This window comes from Rhinopithecus roxellana, chromosome 13 (genome assembly GCF_007565055.1).
Source record: "Rhinopithecus roxellana isolate Shanxi Qingling chromosome 13, ASM756505v1, whole genome shotgun sequence".
In the NCBI taxonomy this organism is placed as follows: Eukaryota; Metazoa; Chordata; class Mammalia; order Primates; family Cercopithecidae; genus Rhinopithecus; species Rhinopithecus roxellana.
Genome location: NC_044561.1, coordinates 132203274 through 132222962, shown reverse-complemented (window position 1 = coordinate 132222962; position 19689 = coordinate 132203274). Strand labels below are relative to the sequence as shown.

At 56.4% G+C, this 19689-nt stretch overlaps 1 protein-coding gene across 9 annotated transcripts in view; it reads left to right on the top strand.

Annotated features, from left to right (window-relative positions):
- FAM207A (family with sequence similarity 207 member A) overlaps window positions 1-19689 on the top strand; it is a 61255-nt gene that overhangs the window by 30634 nt on the left and 10932 nt on the right. For 4 of the 9 annotated variants that reach the window (XM_030915591.1, XM_030915590.1, XM_030915589.1 and 1 more), the window contains 3 exons: window positions 6111-6258; window positions 11990-12064; window positions 14858-17013. In XM_030915591.1, coding sequence (XP_030771451.1) covers window positions 6111-6258; window positions 11990-12064; window positions 14858-14981 — 347 coding nt within the window. In that variant the 3' untranslated portion in view covers window positions 14982-17013. Of the gene's footprint in view, window positions 1-6110; window positions 6259-11989; window positions 12065-14857; window positions 17014-17040; window positions 17211-19689 lie in introns of those variants that run through there. The other 5 variants (XR_004052824.1, XR_004052823.1, XR_004052825.1 and 2 more) reach the window with 5 other exon arrangements.

The following is a 19689-nucleotide window of genomic DNA, read 5'->3' as shown; positions in this document are numbered from 1 at the left end:
CTATGGTTCAGAAGTGCCTGCAGTGGTGTGTGAAATCCTTTCAGGCCTTGCCCGCGGTGAAAACAGTGTCTGCGCATAGCGATGTGGGTGTGGGCAGGGTTCCTGGGGGCCCCAGACCCTTTCAGGCCCGTGGCTCCCTCTTTTCTGAGGCTCCACATGGGAGGTCGGCCTTGCCACGTGCTCGCAGCCGCACATCTCCGAGGGCTGAAAGCCACACTTCCCGCTCAGGTTGTTTTGGAGTATCTCCTTATTTTTCATGATGCTGGATATTTGCCCGTGTTGTTCTAAGATTGTTTCTCGTCAAAATTATCTTGTATTTTTTGGTTATCTTTTTAGTGTGACTCTGCTGACTTTGTGAAATTAATTTGAAATATTTTCTTTTTTATGTTCTCCCACGTTAGAGTATGATCTGCTTTATTTTTTCTTTGGAGGTTATGTTTTTCAGAGGTCGGACGTAGAAAACTTGGTCGGTTTATTTCGTGATTATTAGTTTTATGGTTTTGATCCCTTTTTGGATATTTCTCAGGGAAATGATTCATTCCTCCATTTTCTTTTTCACAGTTCCTAGCATAGCTGTGAAAGTGGGATTGGACGGACTCCTGGACTGTGGCCTTTTGGACCCTGATTTTCTAGGCCATAATTCTTTGATGATGTGTAAATTTTATTCCACAGCTCTTGGTCCTTTTTTTTCTTTTTTCACGACTTGAGTCAATTTTGGCCACTCATGAAATGATCGAATTTGTCTGGGCACGGTGCCTCATGCCTGTAATCCCAGCACCTTGGGAGGCTGAGGTGGAAGGATCACCTACACCCAGGAGTTTCAGACTAGCCTGGGCAACATAGCGAGACCTTGTCTCTACAAAAAATGTAAAAATTAGCCAGATTAGGTGGTGCGTGCCTCTGAGCCTCTAGTCCTAGTGACTTAGGAGGCTGAGGTGGGAGGATCGCTTGAGCCCAGGAGTTTGAGGCTGCAGGGAGCCATAATTGCACTAGTGTACTCCAGCCTGGGCGGCAGAGTGGGTCCCTGTCTCTAAGTAATATTAATAATCAAATGTAGTCAGAGCTCAATCTTTATGTGTTAGTTGGTTTCTTATTAAATATTCTATTTTCTTTATCGTTCTTTATTTGTATCCCCCTTTCATTTCTGATTAAGAAGTTTTGTCTCTTCCATTTAATAATTAATGTTTAATGATCAGTTCTACTCTTTTGTCTTCAAAATTATTTGCTTTTATTTTGATCATTCTCCCATTCTAGCTTTTTTTGGGTTTCGGTTGCTCTGCTCATCGGTTTATATATGTTTTGTTCAGGAGTGAAAGGCTGTAAGTTGTCTCTAAATACAGCTTTAGCTACATTTCCCAAGTTACTTTTACTTTGTATTTTATTATGAAAAATTTTATTTAGGAAAGTGGGAAGAATTTTATAGTGAATACCCTATACCCACCATACAGATTTTATAATCTTTATTACATAACTGTTCATCTAGCAATTTCTGTCCACCTACCAACATGGGTTTTTTAAAATGCGTTTCAAAGTAAATTGCAGACATCATCAGTACACTCCGCCCCAAATAATTCTTCTAGAATTTATGGTGCTTTTTTCTTTTTCTTTTGAAGATTGTATTTACATAAAACGAAATGCAGATCGTAAGTGTGCCATTCAATGATTTCTGACAAATGTTGTAGACACCTGTGCAGCTGAAATCCCGTTCAGGTTACGGACCGTCACCACCATTCCTGGCAGTCCCGCGCCCCTCCGAGTCAGTTACCTCTTCCACCTGCCCCAGAGGTAATAACCACTGTGTCATCCTTTCTCGTCCACAGTTGAGCTTTTCTTGCCTTAGACTTTGTATAAATGGAATCGTGTAGGATGCACTCTTTCTGGGTCTGGCTGCTTTTGCTCAGCGTAATGGTTTTGAAAGCCGTCCAGGCTGCATGTAGCAGCAGTCCATGCCTTTTGATTGCTGAGAAGTATTTCATTGTGTGAATACACCATTGGTTATTCACTTTCCTACTGATGGGCACCTGGGCTTTCTTCCATTTTTAGCTACTATGAATAAGGCTGCTCTGAACATTCTTTACAAGTCTCTTTGTGGATGTGTTTTCGTTTCTCTTGGGTAAATGCTGAGGAATGGAATGCTGGGTCATAGGGTAGGTGTATGTTTAGTTTTATAAGCAGCTGCCAGACGCTTTTCTAGAGTGATTGTACGTTCATGCTCCCACCAGAAGCCTGTGAGAGTCCTTGCCCCGCAGCTTTGCCAACACGTGGCGTGCCGTCTCCAGCCTCGGCTGTCTGGTGACCATGAAATGGTGTCTCACGGTGGTCCTCATTTTCACTGCCACGGAAAGCGCGTTTTCATGTACTTACTGCCCGTTTGTGTTTCAGCGTCAGTGAAATTCATTTTTCATGAGGCTTTTTGCCTTCTTATTATTGAGCTCTAAGAATTCTTTGTGCTGGAGTCCAGTCTCTGGTTGGATATGTGTTTTACAGATGTTTTTTTTCTCCCAGACTGTGACTGTGACTTGCCTGTTCATTTTCCTAACTTTTTTTTTTTTAAGACAGAGTCTCGCTCTGTCGCCAGGCTGGAGTGCAGTGGTGCGATCTCAGCTCGCTGCAACCTCTGCCTCCTGGGTTCAAGAGATTCTCCTGCCTCAGCCTCCTGAGTAGCTGGGACTACAGGCGCACACCACCTTGCCTGGCTTTTCTTTTTTGTATTTTTAGTAGAGATGGGGTTTCACCGTGTTAGCCAGGATGGTCTCGATCTCTTGACCTCGTGATCTGCCCACCTCAGCCTCCCTAAGTGCTGGGATTACAGGCGTGAGAACTTTTTTAATAAACGGGGGTTTAATTTTGAGAAGTTTAATTTATATTAGTTATTGTGTGTGTATGTATGTGTATGTGTGTCCTATTTGAGAAAACTGCCTAATCCCAAGTCATGAAGATATTATTCCTCTTCTAAAAACTTTATACTTTGAACTTTCATATTTAGGGTTTTTTTTTTTTTTTTTCTATCTTGAATTGCTCGTCTGTGTGATGTTAGTGGTTAAGTTCCTTTTCTTCCCCTAATGTGGATATTCAGTTGTTCCAGCACCATTTGTTATAAATACTTTTTTTCCTTATTGGATTGTTTTGGTGCCTTTTTGAAAAATCAGAAAGTCTCATAAGTGTGGTTCTGTTTCTAGGCTGTCTTCTGTTCCATTGATCTATTTGTTGTACCTTAGCAAATACCAAACTATCTTGATTACTATAGCTTTAGCATTAGTCTGGAAGTCAGATAACACAAGTCCTTTTTGTTGGTTTGTCTGTCTTGAGGTTGCTTTGGATATTTTAGGTCCTTGGCATTTCCATATAAATTATTATTAGCTTGTCTATTTCTTTAAAAACAACAGAAACCTAGTGGGGCTATGATTGGGATTTCATTGAATGTATAGATCAGTTCAGAATTGCCATCTTAGCAAAGCAAATCTTCAGATTCGTGAACGTGGTATATCTCACCATTTAATTTTCATCATCAGTGTTACATAGTTTTAGTGTAGAGGTCTTACATCTTGTAATAAGCTTATTGCTAAGTATTTTTATAGTTTTTTATGCTATCATAAATACAGTTTGTTCTCAGCTCTCTGCTAGTATATTAAAAAACCAACACAATTGGTTTTTTAAAATATTGATCTTGTATCCTATGAATTTACTAATATCATGATTAGGTCTGGTGGTCATTTGGTAGATTCCTTAGGATCTTTAGAAATGCGTAGTTTCTGTATGTGTGGATTTTTTCATTCAATTTGCTTTTTTTCCCCAACATATGTTGAAATTTTTGCTGTGGATCTGCACGCACCGCCTCCCCTTATCTTTGTGAGGACAAGCTCGCAAACTTTGTCCTTGCTGTTCCTCCCCTTTGCAGGGCCCTCCCATTCCTGGAGGCCTCCCCTAGTCACTCTCTATCCCTTGCTTTGTTTTGTCTTGTCCACACACCTGCCCAGTGCCCAGGTAGTGCCTCCACACTCCACCACACAGCCTGTGCCCCAACCATGCCGCAGGCAGTGGCTCCCCACGTCCCGTGGGTGGGAGAGTGGGTAGTTGGAATCACACGCATATCCCAGTTGACTTTCCCAACCCTCAGTTGTCCTCCTAGACGGCATCATTTGCTTTACTCTCCGATAGCCCTACTTTCTTATTGCTTGTTCTTTTTAAAAATGTCTTTACTATTCTTATGCATTTAATTGTTTTTAAAAAATAAAATTTAGAATTAGCTGCACAGGTTTGACTAGAAATCCTGTTGAAATTTTAATTGAGGCATCAGATTTTTCTGGAGTAACTGACAGAGAAGAACTGCACTCTCCCGTGGGTTCTCCTGGCTGCGTGGAAGCTGGTGTTTGTGTGGGGCCTCCCCCAGGTGCCGCAGATGATAGCAGTGCTCGGTGTTCCCAGGGCGTGGGTCCTGCCCGCCACTGCTTGGCTCCCTCCCTCCTCTCTCAGAATAGAGTGGGCCAGGTGGGATTGTCGATATTGTGGTCATCTTTTCCTTGCTCTGATTTATCATTGAGTGTCTAATGTTTTGCCCTGAAATGCAATACTCACTGTGGGTTTCTAGCAGCTCATCTCTGTCAAGGAGCTTCCTTCCGTTTGTGGTTTCATTGTGATTTTTCTCATTCGTGGGCAGTGAATTGTGCAGAATCCTCTGGACACTGGTGGTGGTGACCATAGGCTTTCTCGCCTCTTGAGTGGCCACTGTGGAGGGTCACCCTGAGGCATTTCCCAGGAGAACCATCCTTGCATGCCTGAGGCTCACCCTGCTTGGGCACAAGTATCATTCTTTTGAAAGGCTTCTGGCTTTGACTTGCTGAGGTGCAGGCCTTTGTGTCTGTCCTCATGGGAGCCACACGCATCGCATCCTGGCCTGGGTCTGCAGCCTGTGAAGGAGCCACCTGGCCTGGCCCGCCCCTCCCTATCCCCGTTTTCCAGGGTGCCCTGGCTCTCTTTTGGATGAGGTGCTGTGTAACGTGTCTACCACAGTCCGGGCAGGATTGAGAAAGTGCTGGGTTCTTACCTTATGTTTGTGGTTTCCGAGGCTGTGGAGAGCTGGTGTACACCTTCCAAGCTCTCAAGCTGCACTGGGGGCTGAGGACCCAGAGGAAGGGTGGTCTTTGTCCCAGGTTCTTGTCAGTGATTTGGAGCCAGGTAAACACTCCCTGCTACAGGGACCCAGGGCAGGGTGGCATCCCTGACTTTGGGTTGGTCAAGGTGGGCCCTTCAGTCCTTGCTCTGTGAGTCACCTGCCCTGGGGGCTGAGAGGGACGCCGCCGTCCCAGACAGTGGGATTGGAGAGGAGCTGGCTGTTGGCACCTCTGGAAACCTGGGCACTCCTCCTGGGGGGCACAGGTGCTGCCATGCCTGGGCCTGTATCATGAGCTGGCAGTGTTTGAGCTGCAGGCCTGTCCCACTGGATTGCCCTGAAGAGAGCAGGCTTTGTCCGCACTCCACAGCCTCCAGGAGCCACATGCAGCGAGCAGCATGTCCGAGCATGTGTTCTCTTAGCAATTTTGAAATAAATACATTTTTAAATGAAATCAAATCCCAAGGCCATGCCCCTTCTCTCCAGACCCTGCCCAAATCCCTTCTCTATTGTGGAGGCCTCAGCCCTGCCTGCCACCCCCCATGGCCCCAAGCCCTCAGGTCTGTCCTGGGGCTCCTCCCTTCCCTCTGGGGAGCCCTCTTCCTCCTGGGAACAAAGCTGAGCCTCCCAGGCTGTGACTTGCCATCTTAAGTTGAGGACCCTTTTCCTCATTTCCCCTCTGCTCGGTAGCTGTGTGCAATCCCCCATGCGTGCTCCGGCTTCGGTTGCCAGCATCCCTTTGCAGGAGAAATCCTCAGTGGCTGCAACTCCACCTCATTGTCAGCCCTATGATTAAAAAGCACAGCTCTGTCATTAAGGGGAAAAAAAATAACTCAAGCCTGCCCACCCCGCAGGTTCCCGGGGCGGAATGGGGGCGACAGCGGGAAGGAGAGAGGCAGTGGGGCTGGGCACCCCGCCGGGTCTGTCATGGGCCGGGGCTCTGGGCCTGGGCTCCTCCTCCGCCTCTGGCTTGCCTCTAATGCCGTATCTCCTTCCTTAGAAATCGAAGCCATAAAACTGGCTGAGCAGAAGCACAGGGAGGAGCGGAGGCGGAGGGCCACGGTGGTGGTGGGGGACCTGCACCCGCTCAGGGACGCCCTGCCCGAGCTGCTGGGGCTCGAGGCTAGCAGCCGGCGCCAAGCCCGCAGGTGAGTGTCTGGGAGTGGTGACCTTGTCTGAGCTGTGGGGCTGACCCGGGTCCAAAGGTGGAGGGATATGAGCCGGACCTGTGGGCCACGGTGGCTCCTGACCCTGCAGAGGCCAGGAGCTGGGGCTTCAGCTGGTGCTCCACGCAGGTACCCCGTTCCCAGGGCGTGAATTTGTGAGGCTGGCGGGGGCTGTGGGGGCGTTTCGGGGGCACCCAGGCCCACCCTCGTGAGGAGCCTGGTGACTCTGCTGATGCCGAGCTCCCTCGTGTGCCCCTCCCCTCACATCGGCTACAGCTCCTGCCAGGTCCCACTGGGGGTCCCTGCAACTCCCTGTTCTGCCACAGCCTCCGTCCTACAGAAACCCTGCTGTGCTCAGCCGAGGCCCCTGAGCACCTACCATGCTCTTCCTGTGCCTCTAACGAGGGCTCCAGTCTCCCCTCCGGAGTGGACCTTTCCCTGACGCCCGCCTAATGCTGCACACCCTACCCTGCCCCTTACTCCGTCCCACAGAGGGTGGCCTGTGGGGATGGCTCAGGCCTGCTGTCAGGCATGTTGAGGGTGTGGGACGCACACATGCAGGCCCCTGGGACACACATCCGGAGCTTGTCCCCTTGGAATGGGAGCTGCCTCATGCATCCTCCCCAGGAGGGACAGGGCCTGGTGTGAGTGCGGCTGCTCTCCCGAGCTGTACCTACCTGTGTGGGAGGCACATGCCACCCAGCCTCACCATGGGTCTGGATGTGGTTTGTTCTTCAGGGAAGAAGCAGGCCCCTGCCCCACCCTTGGCTGCTGGCATCACAGTGCCCCTCCCCTGCTCCCTGCTGAGAGCTGGGGTGGTGGATTCTGGACCCTTAGTGCGTGAACGGCCGAGCCAGCAGGCCTGGGCCTCAGTGAGGCCCCTCTGCCCTCCTGCCCTGGGCAAGGCCTGGTCCCCAGCATGAGCCCTCCTGATACACTGAGATGCTCCCTCCAGAACCCTGTCACCCAGTGAGCCATTTGCCAGTGGCAGGTTCCTTGTGCCCTGGCCATGTGGATGTGGCCCTGCCAGGCTGCTGTGGTGTGTGCGACCCAGGATGGCTCAACCAGGAGGGCGGCGGCTGCATGACCTCGCTGTCACCTTGCAGGGGCTGCAGCCTGCCGATAAGCTGCTGCCTGTGGCGCCTCTCTCCCGGCAGCTTTTCTTTCCTGCTCTTTGTGCCTGGGTGACATGCCCGCGAAAGGAGAGCAGCCTCCGCCCTTTCCCAGGGGCTGGGAGGCACCGCCCGGGTGTGGGTGCTGAGGCTGTGGGCTCAGGCAGGAGCTTCGTAGCCACTGCCCAGCTTTCGGAGCTGGCGGGAAAGAGGCAGGGCTGCTCTGTTCTGTCTCAGCTTCCGGGCCTTCCTCATTCATTTGTGCATCTCTAATTTTGCCTTTTCTTTCTTCCTTTTTTTTTTTTTTTGAGACAGAGTCTTGCTTTTTTGCCCAGGCTGGAGTGCAGTGGCTCGATCTCGGCTCACTGCAAGCTCCACCTCCTGGGTTCCCGCCGTTCTCCTGCCTCAGCCTCCCAAGTAGCTGGGACTACAGGCGCCCGCCAGCACGCCCGGTTAATTTTTTATATTTTTAGTAGAGATGGGGTTTCACAGTGTAAGCCAGGATGGTCTCGATCTCTTGACCTTATGATCTGCCTGCTTCGGCCTCCCAAAGTGCTGGGATTACAGGTGTGAGCCCCCACACCTGGCCTTATTTTGCCTTTTTAAAAATAATTTTCTTTCTCCTACTAACTTTCCATCTGAGAAGAAAGCAGGGGCTGTGTGCAATGTCAAACCTGGGGTCCATCCTTTCATGGCCCAGCTGCCCAGGCCCGGGGGTGGCAGGTCACGCGCTGCAGGCCCAGGCAGCTCCAGGCCGGCATCCCACAGTGGAGCACTGGGTCCAGACTAGGAGTGGCCGCCCGAAGTGGAGATGTGACGACCGAACATTCCTGGTTCTTGGACAAAAATGTGACCCTGGTCAAGTATCGTTTCCCTGTTTTCAGTTTTCTCATCTGAAAAATGTGCTTGGGGCTCCCAGAAGGGAGAGAGCTGTGTAAACACCCAGCCCCCAGGCCGAGGAGGATGTGCCCCTGCCTCAGGGCTGCCTGCGCCTCCGAGCGGGGCTCTGGGCCAGGGGCTCTGGGCTGGGAAGGCCCATCTGCTCTCAGCCCTGAGAGCCTCCTGTCGCTGGAAGTCCCCGTCCCTCCTCGGATGCGGCTGGGGAAGCAGTGCCTCCTGACCCTGGTGGAGCTCTGGGAATGGGCCCTATTTTAGACAGGCTTTAGATTCATAGAAAAATGGCAAAGGTGGTACCGAGAGCTCCCTGGAGCTCCGCCATCCCCGCGTGCTGTTCCTCTGACATGAGTGTGGTGTGTTTGTCACATAAGGAACAGTATCAAAAGAGAAATAGTGAGCTGTAAGTAATTAATAGTTAGCTAAAGCCCATACCTTAGGCTTCCTTCATTTCTCCCTAACGACCCCTTTCTGCCTCAGGATCTGTCCAGGATCCCAGGTGACAGCCAGACGTCACGGCTCCTAGGCCCCTCTTGGCTGTGAGTTTCTCAGACTCTTCTTGGTTTTGGCGACCTTGACTGTTCTGAGGAAGTTGTCCCTCAGCTGGGATCTGTCTGATGTTTCTCTCATGGTACAGGAAGGGATGAGTGTGGGGGTGGAGGCCCACTGTCACTCCACTGTATCGGGCACACCCTGTCACCGTGACTGACCACTGTGAGGCTGAGCTGACCCCTGCTGGGTTGAGGCCCCCCCTCCATGCTGTCCCCTTTGGAAGGAAGTCACTCTGCAGCCCTGGCTTGGGGTGGGGGTTGTGCTCCACCTCCTGGAAGACAGAGCAGTGACAAAAGATGGTTTGGAATTCTGCTGGGAAAGGAGCTTTGTCTGTCCTCCCCGTATATGTATCGGTCATGCCTTGGTGTTGGTCTGGACAGATGGATGTGTAGTTTACACTTGAGGTTGTCATCCAGCACTACTTGATTTTGGTGCTGAAACTGTTCCAGCGTTGGCCGCTGGGAGTTCTTGCAGTTGCCTCCAGCTCCCTTTGGCCCCATTGAGGTGGGGATCGTGTTTTTAGCTCTTTTCCACTGCCCAGCACCCACAGGTGCCCCAGGTGCATCTTGGACATCTCCTGCCAGTCCTGCTGTCTCTCTAGGGAGCTCTGAGCCTGGCATTGCAGGTGCGAGACCCTGGGATCTGGGGCTCGCGTGCCTGGGCAGTGGGCCATGTCTCTGGGAACTGCACCTAGGTCCCAGCAGGCAGGTCTCTGCCCCACTGACCACCACTCATGGACTCTGCTGTGCTCTGGGCTTGAGGGGTCAGCAGGCGAGCACCAGTGGCCTGGGAGGCTGGAGGGTAGACAGCCCTTCCTTCCCAGCCTGGAGCCCTGTCTCCCGCTTCTCCCCTTCCCACCTAGCGGGGAGAATGTCTGGCTTGGGCTGGCAGAGCCGTCCTTGTGGAACCCAAGCATTGGGTCCTTGCCCCACAGCCCCTCCCAACCCTCAGTCCCCTCAATCCCCTGTCCTGGCCCCCTGCCCTGAGGGCCTCATGCTCCTGGGGTGCGGGGTGCAGAGCTGGAATCTCAGAGGCCAGGGCAGGGCCCGTGTTTGGGGATCACGTCGCTCCTGGCTGGGAAGCAGACATCGAGCGACACTTGACCCCGGTGACCCCCCCCAAGCTCTGGACCTCGGCCTCCTGTGTGCGCTTTGTGGGCGATTGTCAGGAGGGGGGTGGTGGTGACGTCGCTGCTCCTGCCTGGAGGGAGTGCCATGGGGACTGGCGAGGGTCCACACTGGGCAGAGCTAGGCTCGGATTCCTCCACGGCTTCCTGCTGTTAGGCCTCTTGGAGTTGCATCACTGCCGGTGCTGCCCTACGGGTCACCTTGGCCCGTGACGGTGACTGCCCAGCACTCTGTTCCCAGGACCCTGAACTCGGGAAACCCCACTGGGAGGCTGTGCGTCCCGCCTGGGAGGATGGGGTGTGGGACGTGTGGGTGGGGGGGTGGTCCCTGCAGTGGGGAGAAGGAGGTGCTGCGCTTGGCCCTGTGGGCACTGCAGCCACCCTGGGTGCAGCTCCTCTGCTTTGCGACCTTGGGAGGCATTGGTCCTGCCCCCACTGCTATTTCATCTCTTAAAGTGAGGGTGCAGCTCCGGGGCCCAAGTTTTCCCCAACCAGGAAGGCTGCCCTGGGCCCGAGCTCAGGTCTCCTGATGCCAGCACGTGGCTGCCCCCACTGAGGGCTCTGCCCTGGCACCAGGGGTGCACCTAGAGGAGGGGGCCACACGCTGACGGCTTTTGCAAGGGCGGGGACCCAGGACAGCTCTGGGCAGTTGCTGAGGGATCTGCTGCTCAGGGGTGGGCTCAGGGAGGGGGTCAGCCGGCCAGAGGGGCAGAGCTGCATCGGGGCAAGACTGGCCCAGGAGAGGCCTCGGGGAGATGTCATCAGCCCTGGCAGAGCCCCTGGAATGAATGGAGCTGTGGCTTTGAGCGGGCGGAGGGAACGGGAGACGCGAGGGGCTGTCATCTGCCGGTGTGAGCAGGAAGGGATGAGGACTGAGTCCTTCCCCAAGTCAGCACAGAGCCAGGGTTAAAAGAAAGCGGACGCTGAGGGCTATTTTGGGCAGACACAAAATGTCTGTCATTCATATTTTAAGAGATCCATAAATAAAAGATCAAGTCTCCTGGCCTGAGGACTCCGCGGCTCCACCTTCCTGCCGTCCTCTGGGTCCCACCTCACTGTGTGGACGGCAGGTCTGGGAAGGCACCTGGTGTGGCCCTGAAGGTTTTCTCTTCCTTTCAAGGCCCAGGTCGCTGTCCCATCTGAACATTCGGACAGGTGGGCAGCTGCCTTGGCCGGCTGACCACAGGGAGTGCAGGTGAGCTCCCAGAGATTCCCACGGTTACCTGAGGGTGAGAATTTCCGCGGGGAGCCAGAGCCTACCTGGGGTGGACGTCAGAGATGAGAGTGTCCTGGCCCACCTGTGCCCTGAGTCAAGGCCCAGCTTGGTGATTTGGAGATCCCAGGACTAAAGGGAATAACCAGCAGCACTCAGGAAACCTCCTCAATTCCTCCACCTGTCCATGGGGGACCGCAGTGCTCGCTGGTACCCCCCCTCCCCACAGGTGCAGGCAGGGCAGAATCTACGGGAGGTCCGCGCCCCTGTCCCCAACTTCAGTCATCAGGAGGGCAGGCGCAGCTCCCCACTGTAGAATAGCATGCGCCTTCTTCTAGAGAGAGGACTTGGGGACATGTAGACATGGGTGGGTGACTCAGCCTTCCTGGGAAGTGGTGTGTGCTTTGGGAGTGGAACCGGCTCTGCCTGCCAGGGTCATTTGGCCCGAAGCGTGAGGTGTCTGTGCAGCCTGCCCTGGCCAGGCAGGTGGGGTGAAGATGCTGTGTGTCGTGAGACATGTTCCTGACTGACCACTCCCTCCATGCCCCACGGAGCCAGGAGGAGCTGCAGGAGTCACCAGGTTCCATGCGCAGCAGCTTGGGGCCAGTGGTCACAGGACTGTCAGGCAGTTGTACTGCTTGTCCAGGTCCAGCCTCCACGGCCACAGTGCAGCATGGAACTTGTGGTTCTGCAGCGGTTTGGTCACCTCCAGCCACCACGATGTCTGCTCCAGGAAGGGAGGAGCCAACCTCTGCCCACGGGAAGGTGTTCAGGGGATGCTGGATGTTGACTAACGTGGCTTCTCTGTGTCCACAGCAGGGAGAGGGAGAGCAACAAGCCCCGGCCCTCAGAGCTCAGCCGGATGAGCACAGCCCAAAGACGGCAGCTTCTGTGAGTGTCCCCACCCCGCCCACCTCCCTGGGAGTTCAGCTCCTGAGTGCCCACCTCCCCACCCACCTCTGCAGGGAGTTCAGCTCCTGAGTGCCCCCACCCTGCCCACCCTCTCCAGGGGTTCAGCTCCTGTGTGCCCCCATTCTGCCCTCTCCAGGGCTCCTGAGTGCCTTCGGCCTGCCCTCTCGGGTTCAGCAGCTGAGAACCCCGCCCCCGTCCCCCCAGTCCGCTCCACGCTGCTCCATTAGCTCCTGCCTATCCACTCCAGGAGGGCTCGTGTTTGGTTCTGTGGCTGTGTACTGTGGCCCCCAGTTAGCAAGGCTAGGACACTGTGATTTGCAGAAATTTGTACTCAGTTGTCCTCTTGAGTACAAAAATCTGCAGACCACGCTCTCTTGCCTCTTTGTAGACTCAGCTCCGGTTTCCACTGAGGGACATTGTTACGCCCTTATAAGATGGCTTTAGTTAAGCTACTGGAATAATTTTTTTCTTTGTTTTTGAAATGACTTTGCTAAGATATTTCTCAGTAGGGAACATTCCGTGTCAGTTTCTACTGAGGCCCATTGTGCCATTCCAGTGTAGAATCTCCAGTGTAGAATCTGAAGTCTGTTTTATCAGTACGATTGTTTAGCAGCTGGTGTCGAATGGTAGCTCCAAAGATTTCTTTATTGTCTTGGCTTTTCTTCAGGGGCACCAATTACACATTTACTACATCTCTCTGATCTGTCTTCCGTCTCGTGTTCTCTAATCCATTTTTACTCTGGACACTTTGTCGTGTCTAGAGTGAAGTATAGATAGTATAGTAAACTGTCTTTTTTAGTTTTTTAGAGTGTTTTTGTTTTTATTTTTTAGAGACAGTTCCTTGCTCTGTGGCCCAGGCTGGAGTGCAGAGGTGTGATCAAGGCTCATTGACGCCTCCGCCTCCTGGGCTGCAGTGATCCTCCTGCCTCGGCCTCCTCAGGAGCGGGGTCTTCCTGTAGATCTTTGTTTGTCCTCTTTGGTTTCTGCTTCTCTGTTTGTGAACTGAGTTCTTCCCCGGTCAGTCTTGTCTGGAGACAGTTTGGAAACGGCAGAGCCCTCTCCATGTGGCCATCCTCCTGCGTGGCCTCCCTCTCCGCCTCTCCCCAGTGTACAGCCTGGTCCAGGGAGCCCCTCCCTGCCTGGACAGGACGACGGGTTTTCCTCTCGCAGACTCTCTGTGGCCTGCACCCCTTGGTGCCCCCACGTCCTTGGGGTCTCTGCATTTCGAAGCAGCTCAGGTTAACAGGTCTCCTGGTTTCATGAGAGATTGAGTTTGGTTTCTTGTTGCTTCTGAGAGGAGAGCAGGAGGCCCCTTGTTCACTGCGTGTTCTGTGTCCGTGGTGCTTTCTGGCATGTGGGGACAGGGCTCAGATGTTTGAGTGGCTTTGGATCCTTCAATCCCAAGATCCCAGTGGGAAGCAAGAGCGGCCCCTCCCTGGGTCATGCTGCCCTGGGGGCTCTGTGTTGGACGTGAGCCTTGGAGCTCCTGGGGCTGGTGGTCTGTGCCCCACAGCTGCTCCCATGTGTACCAAACCAAGGAAAGGGCTGTTCTCTCAGGTGGGAGGGCCCTCTCTATGAGTCTCTGTTTACAGTTGTCCAGGATGGCACCTGGAGGCCTGGCCCAGCATGGGAGTCACACAGTGCCAGGGGCTCTGAGCCCGTGTCCCATACCGTGTCCAAACTCGGGCGCAGGCCCAGGCTCGCCCTGCAACCCCTCCCCGTGCAGCTTCGCTTCCAAGCGTCACTGTCACGGCTCCTTTCCTCCCCAGCTCTGACCCAGGCCTCTGCCCGATGGACCATAGTGCTAAGAACCTGGCCTGGGCCTGCCCTGGGCTCGGCTCCTTGTTTGCCCCCGGTGGGGCCTTGTTGGGTCCTGATAGCCCCAGAGCTCACTAGTGATGTCCAGGCTGTGACTGAGGCATTTCACCCTGACTTTACGGGGAGCGTCCCAGCTGCCATGCTGGGGCCAGGGTGGCAGTGGCAGGAGGAGGTGGTGGTCAGTGACTAGCAGAGCCCTGACCGCCTCCTGCTGTGGAGATGGCCCCAGCCCCGCTGTCCTCGGTGGCTCTGGTGTGTGAGCAGCCTGCCCAGGTGGTCATCCAGTGGGGTGTGAAGGAGCCTTGTTAGCTGCCCCCGAGGCTTCTGTGCCTGAAATGGGACCCATGTCACCTTTGTGTTCCACAGGGCACCTCTCTGGGATGCCAGCAGCTGCTCTGGGTTTAGAGCAGGAGCTGAGTGGCCGCCGGGCTGGGTGGCGGCTGGGGTGAGCTGGTGCTGTGCTGGGTCGTCGCCGTGGCACCCATCTGGGGCTGCTGTGCCCCCCTCTGCTGCAGGCCTGTGCCAGCTCAGGCTCTCCGGCTCTCAGCTCTCCTTCATGTGCGTCTATTTTGGTCGCCCGTGGAGGGAGTCGTCTCTTATGTAAGGTGTGGTCTGCAGGGCTTGTGAGTTGCCGCCCCGTTTCTCAGCCTTCGCAGCAGCCCCATCAGCCCCAGACTTGCTGCCGGGGCCGGGTGACACTTCCACAGCACACCCCACAGTGGGCACTGCCAGGGCTCTGGGACGCATGTGGCCCTGCGGGCCCGGGGCAGCCTCTCCCCTCCTGCTGGAGTTTCCAAGGCCCCGACATTCAGTCCAGTGGTGGCCCCAGGCCTCTGCCATTCATTCCGGTGTCCGACGTGCCTGGATGTTGAGGGGCTGAGCTGTGTCGGATCCTGGGGGTGCTGAGGGGCCTGGGGGTTCCTGCCTGCTGATCTGTGGTCTCCATTCTTTCAGTGAGGAAGAAAGGACCCGGTTTCGGGAGCTGCTGGCCAGTCCGGCCTACAGAGCCAGACCCCTGGTGGCCATCGGGCAGACGCTGGCCCGGCAGATGCAGCTGGAAGGTGGCGGCCAGCTCTGACCAGGACAGTGGGCGTGCCCCAACTCCTCAGGACACACGTGCGGGCCAGGTAGAAAGCGCCAGCCCCTCGAGGACCATGATCTGAGCCTGGTGGACACCCTTCCCTCTGGTCAGTTGTGGGACTCAATAAAGGGCTCTGTGAACTTCCCCTGCACCCCCAGGGCCGTTCCCATGAGCTGCTCCCTGATTCACAGGGCTGGGCCCACCCTGGGACAGCTGCCCCTGCTCTGCTCAGGACGACAAGCCACATCCCTCCGCTGGCGGCCGCAGCCCCCACGCCGAGTCAGGGCGGGCTGTGCACAGGGTTTGTGGGGACTATAGTTGTGGAGGCCCTAAATCCGTCCCTGAACAGGCACTGGTGCCCCCAAGATAGCCTCCTGGCTGTGTTGGGAAGGAATTGTGCCTGGGTGTGGCCCCAGCTGTGCCACCAGCCACCCTGATTTGCTTCAGCCTTGGTTCCTGCTGCGGCCCTGGTGGGATCCAGGAGCCCTGAGGCCTGCAGGGGCTGCCATGGGGGCTGGCTTGGGGCCCTCCCCACCCGGGGGTCTGTTTCCCTTCCAGTCTCCCTTACCACCCTCAGTGACCAGGGACACAGATGCCCCTGGCAAGGCCCCAGCCTGCTCCTCGCCTGTTGTATGCACCCCCTGGGCTGTGCCCACTAACCCCAACCATCGCCCCCGCCCTTCCCAGCTGCTCCAAACCCAGGCGCCCACTGCCTTGCTCTGGGGGCGGAGAGCAGAGGACCCTTCTGCAGGGAGGAGACGCGGAGTGGGCCCCGCCCTGAAGCTCTTGCTGACCCAGAAGCAGGAGAGGGCCTCCTTTGTTGCTGGAAGCCCTGGTATTTGGGGGTTTGTTGGACTGTGAATCAGTGACTGATCAGTCCTTTTTTTCAGGGTGTGGAAAGCAAGGGGGTGGTGCGTCCCCAGGCCCCTGAGGCCCAGCTGGGCTCCCCCTGCCCCTGCTCCCGCCACCCCAGTGCTCTGCGGGACCTCGCTGGCCCATGTCCTGCAGCAGGGCTGGGCAGGCTGGGCGTGGTGGTGCACCCCACTCGGGGTGTCTGGGAAGTACAGAGCAGGACCACTCTCAGCTCCCAGGCAGAGGCCCAGCACCCTTAGCCTTCCCAGGCTGCCTGGGGTGGGGGTAGTCCCAGGGGCTCCACGGCCTTCTGGCTCCAGGGCATGTGGGTGGCCCCTGTGTGCACGGCCCCTCTTGACGTGAGCGCCCGTGGTCCAACCTCCCCTGGCCCTGCCGCCTGCTCAGGGTTCAGAGCCCCAGCAGCCCCCCCAAGGCTTCCTGGCGAGTGGGTGGCCGAGACGACTTGGAGCCTGCATCCCTTCTGTTCAGTGTTCCTGGCCCTTCCCTGACATGAGCAGGCACGGCATCCACAGAGACAGCCTGGACACCCTCCAAGGCCCCGATGATGGGGCAGACGGGCATACAGGAGCTACAGGCAGCAGATCCCACACTCCCTCGGGTGGGGCCGGCTTGGCTGCCCAGCCCCAGCTCCTTAGAGAACGGACTTCTCGCTTCAGAGGAGCTAGTCACAAACCAGTGCTTGCAAAAAAACCGTTTTTGTGGTAGAACGAGTGTTGGGAACAACGTCTGTGGGATGCACACAGGGCAGCGTGGTGGGGAGGCGGGTGGGGGGCGGCTTCCACTTTCTCCAACATCATCATCCCACGGTTTGGGTTTCTTGTGAAAAACCTGGCTGGGCACAGTGACATACACCTGCAGTCCCAGCACTTTGGGAGGCCAAGGCAAGTGTATCACTTGAGGCCAGTAGTTCAAGACCACCAGCCAACATAGTGAGACCCCATCTCGACAAAAAAAATACAAAAAGTAGCCAGGTGTGGTGGTGCGTGCCTGTAGTTCTAGCTACTGGGGAGGCTGAGGTGGGAGGATTGCTTGAGTCTAGGAAGCCATGGCTGTAGTGAGCCAAGATTGCACCACGGCACTCCAGCCTGGGTGACAGAGCGATCTCTGTCTTTAAAAAATAAAAATTTAAAAACCTTCTTGCTTCCTGGTTTTGAAATTACTCCTGTCTGGTTGTGGCTCGCAGCTCCTCTTCTAGGGATCCTTGCGGGCTCAGGGGCGTCTAACTCCTCCCTGGGCGAGCAGCCCCTGGCGGTGCCTGAGAGTCACGTGGAGGAGGGCGCTGTGGAAGGACAGTGACGGGCAGGAGTGGCAGCAGGTGTCCCATCGGCTGAGATGGACGCAGATTGTCCCAGGAAAGTAGCCCTTGATAGTATTCGCAGGAGTGCCACCCCAGCATTCTTTGCAGGTGCAGAGAGCCTGACCCTCAGCCATGGCGGCAGCTGGGAAGGGGTCGTCCCGTGACAGAAGAGCGTCCAAGTGTGGGGTTCGTCGTGGCTGTCAGCTGAGTTCTCCCGGCCACCATTGAGAGGGAGGCTCGAGGCAGAGGACGGGGCATGTGCATTCTCTGGACAGACACCTGGGGTAGAGCCGCTGCATCAGCAGGTCAGAGAGGATGACTGGAAGAGCTTCAGGAGAAGGAACATGAATCCCCCAGTCATCGATTTAAACAAGTTCTACAGTTGACTGGGCTTTCATGCCTTTTAGACCCTGGGCCCCTCGGTGCATTTTTCAGAGTTAAAGGGTTAACACAGCGGGTCAAAGGCTCCTGGGGCCTGGAGGTGCCTGACGCTGGCCTGCATGACCCTTTGAGAAGCTCTGGGCTGGGACGGTGGACACCAGGCTCGAGGCCCACAGACCCGGCCTGGGCACATCCTGGGTGCCTCAGCCCCAAACCCAGTGTTGGCATATGGGGGGCTGCGGGACACAGTGGGAGACAGGAGAGGCAGTGGGAGGAGCCCCCCCTCCCCGCCAGTCCCGCAGGAAGGGCAGTGTCTGGTTGCAGGGGGTGTGGGGTGTTGGCCAAAGGAACAGCAAACGCCAGGCCCAGAGTGAAGGACTCCTGGCTGGGACAGCAGCAGGCCCTGGGGGGGTCACCCTCCCTCAGCCCGGGGCAGGCCTGGGTCTTCCTTCTAGGCGCCCGGGATCTCCTTTGTCCCTGGGTGTCCTCAGTCCTCAGCCCCGGGCAGGCCCAAGTCCTCCTTCCAGGCGCCCAGGGTCTCCTTTGTCGCTGGCTGCCCTCAGTCTGCACTTAGTGTGGCCACTCCAAGGGGGGCTAAGGAAACCACCTCGCAGCACCCACCAGGCTTCTGCAAGGCCCACACCCAGCAGCTGTTGGACCCGCCTTTCCCCAAGAAAGCCCCCAGCCCTCCTTCCCTTCCTCTCAGGCCCCTCACTGAGTAAGCAATCCCTGTTCCCAGGAGCTGTGTGTCTGTCACCAGCTGCCGCCCTGGTCCTCATGCAAGCAGGGACAGTCCCCACCGCTCCGGGCCAGGCCCCCCACACCCTGGCCAGCCTCGCTGGCTGAGCGGTTCCTTTCCTGGAGCTGCCGTGACAAACTGGCGCACAGTGGGGGCGTCAGACAACAGCACATTGTCTGTGTCCCGGAGGCCGGTGGTCTGCACTCAGGGTGTCGAGAGCTGCGCTCCCTCAGGCTGCAGGGCAGGGTCCTCTTTGCCTGTCCGGCTGCTGGTGATTACTTGTGTTTCTGATTCCAGACACTTTCTCCTGGTGCCACAAATGCCAGCAGCCCTTGGCGTCCTGGCTTGTGGCCACGTCGCTCCCGTCCCTGTGTCTGTGACGTCCTATAAGGACACCGGCCACGTTGGGCTAGGGCCCTCTCTACTCCAATGTGGCTTTATCTTGACTGGTTCCAAATACTCTGAGGTTCTGGGGGACATGAGTTTTGGGAAATCTCCCATCTAGGCGGTGGACTAAACCCTCGGGCACCAGAGTTTTAGATGCCCCTGCTGCAGGTGGGAGGGGGCCTGCAGCTGGAGCTGAGCACCGTGGGCGTGATGGGGGCTGCAGAGGCGGTGTGGGCCTCATGGCCAGAATCTGGGGCCTGGGTGGCCGTAGGGTGGCTGCTGATGGTCACGAGTGGGCTGAGGCTGGGATGTGACGATGAGGGAAGGAAGGTGGAGGCTGTTCAGGGCCCTTGGGGGCATCCACGCCGCCTCCTCTTGCCCAGCCGGACCTCTGGCCCCTTCTCAGGGTCTGATCTCCCAGTTCAAACAGAAGCACCCGGCCCCTGCCTTTCTTTGTCCGCACCCTCCTGGCCTGGCCACGATGCTCCTGGACACTTTGGGGCCCTGGTTTTCCTTCTTTCCTCGTCGGAAGGAAAGCTCCAGAGAGCAGGGTCTTTGCTCTGTGCGGTGTGGTCAGCACCAGGACTGTGCGCAGATGAGTGTCGCCGGACGAATGGGAGGCAGGAGACAGCGGGGCCCGGACGGGCCCCGCACACACAGCCTGCGTGTGGTGTCCACAGGAGACAGCGGGGCCCGGACGGGCCCCGCACACACAGCCTGCGTGTGGTGTCCACAGGAGACAGCGGGGCCCGGACGGGCCCCGCACACACAGAGCCTGCGTGTGGTGTCCACAGGAGACAGCGGGGCCCGGACGGGCCCCGCACACACAGAGCCTGCGTGTGGTGTCCACAGGAGACAGCGGGGCCCGGACGGGCCCCGCACACACAGAGCCTGCGTGTGGTGTCCACAGGAGACAGCGGGGCCCGGACGGGCCCCGCACACACAGAGCCTGCGTGTGGTGTCCACAGGAGACAGCGGGGCCCGGACGGGCCCCGCACACACAGAGCCTGCGTGTGGTGTCCACAGGA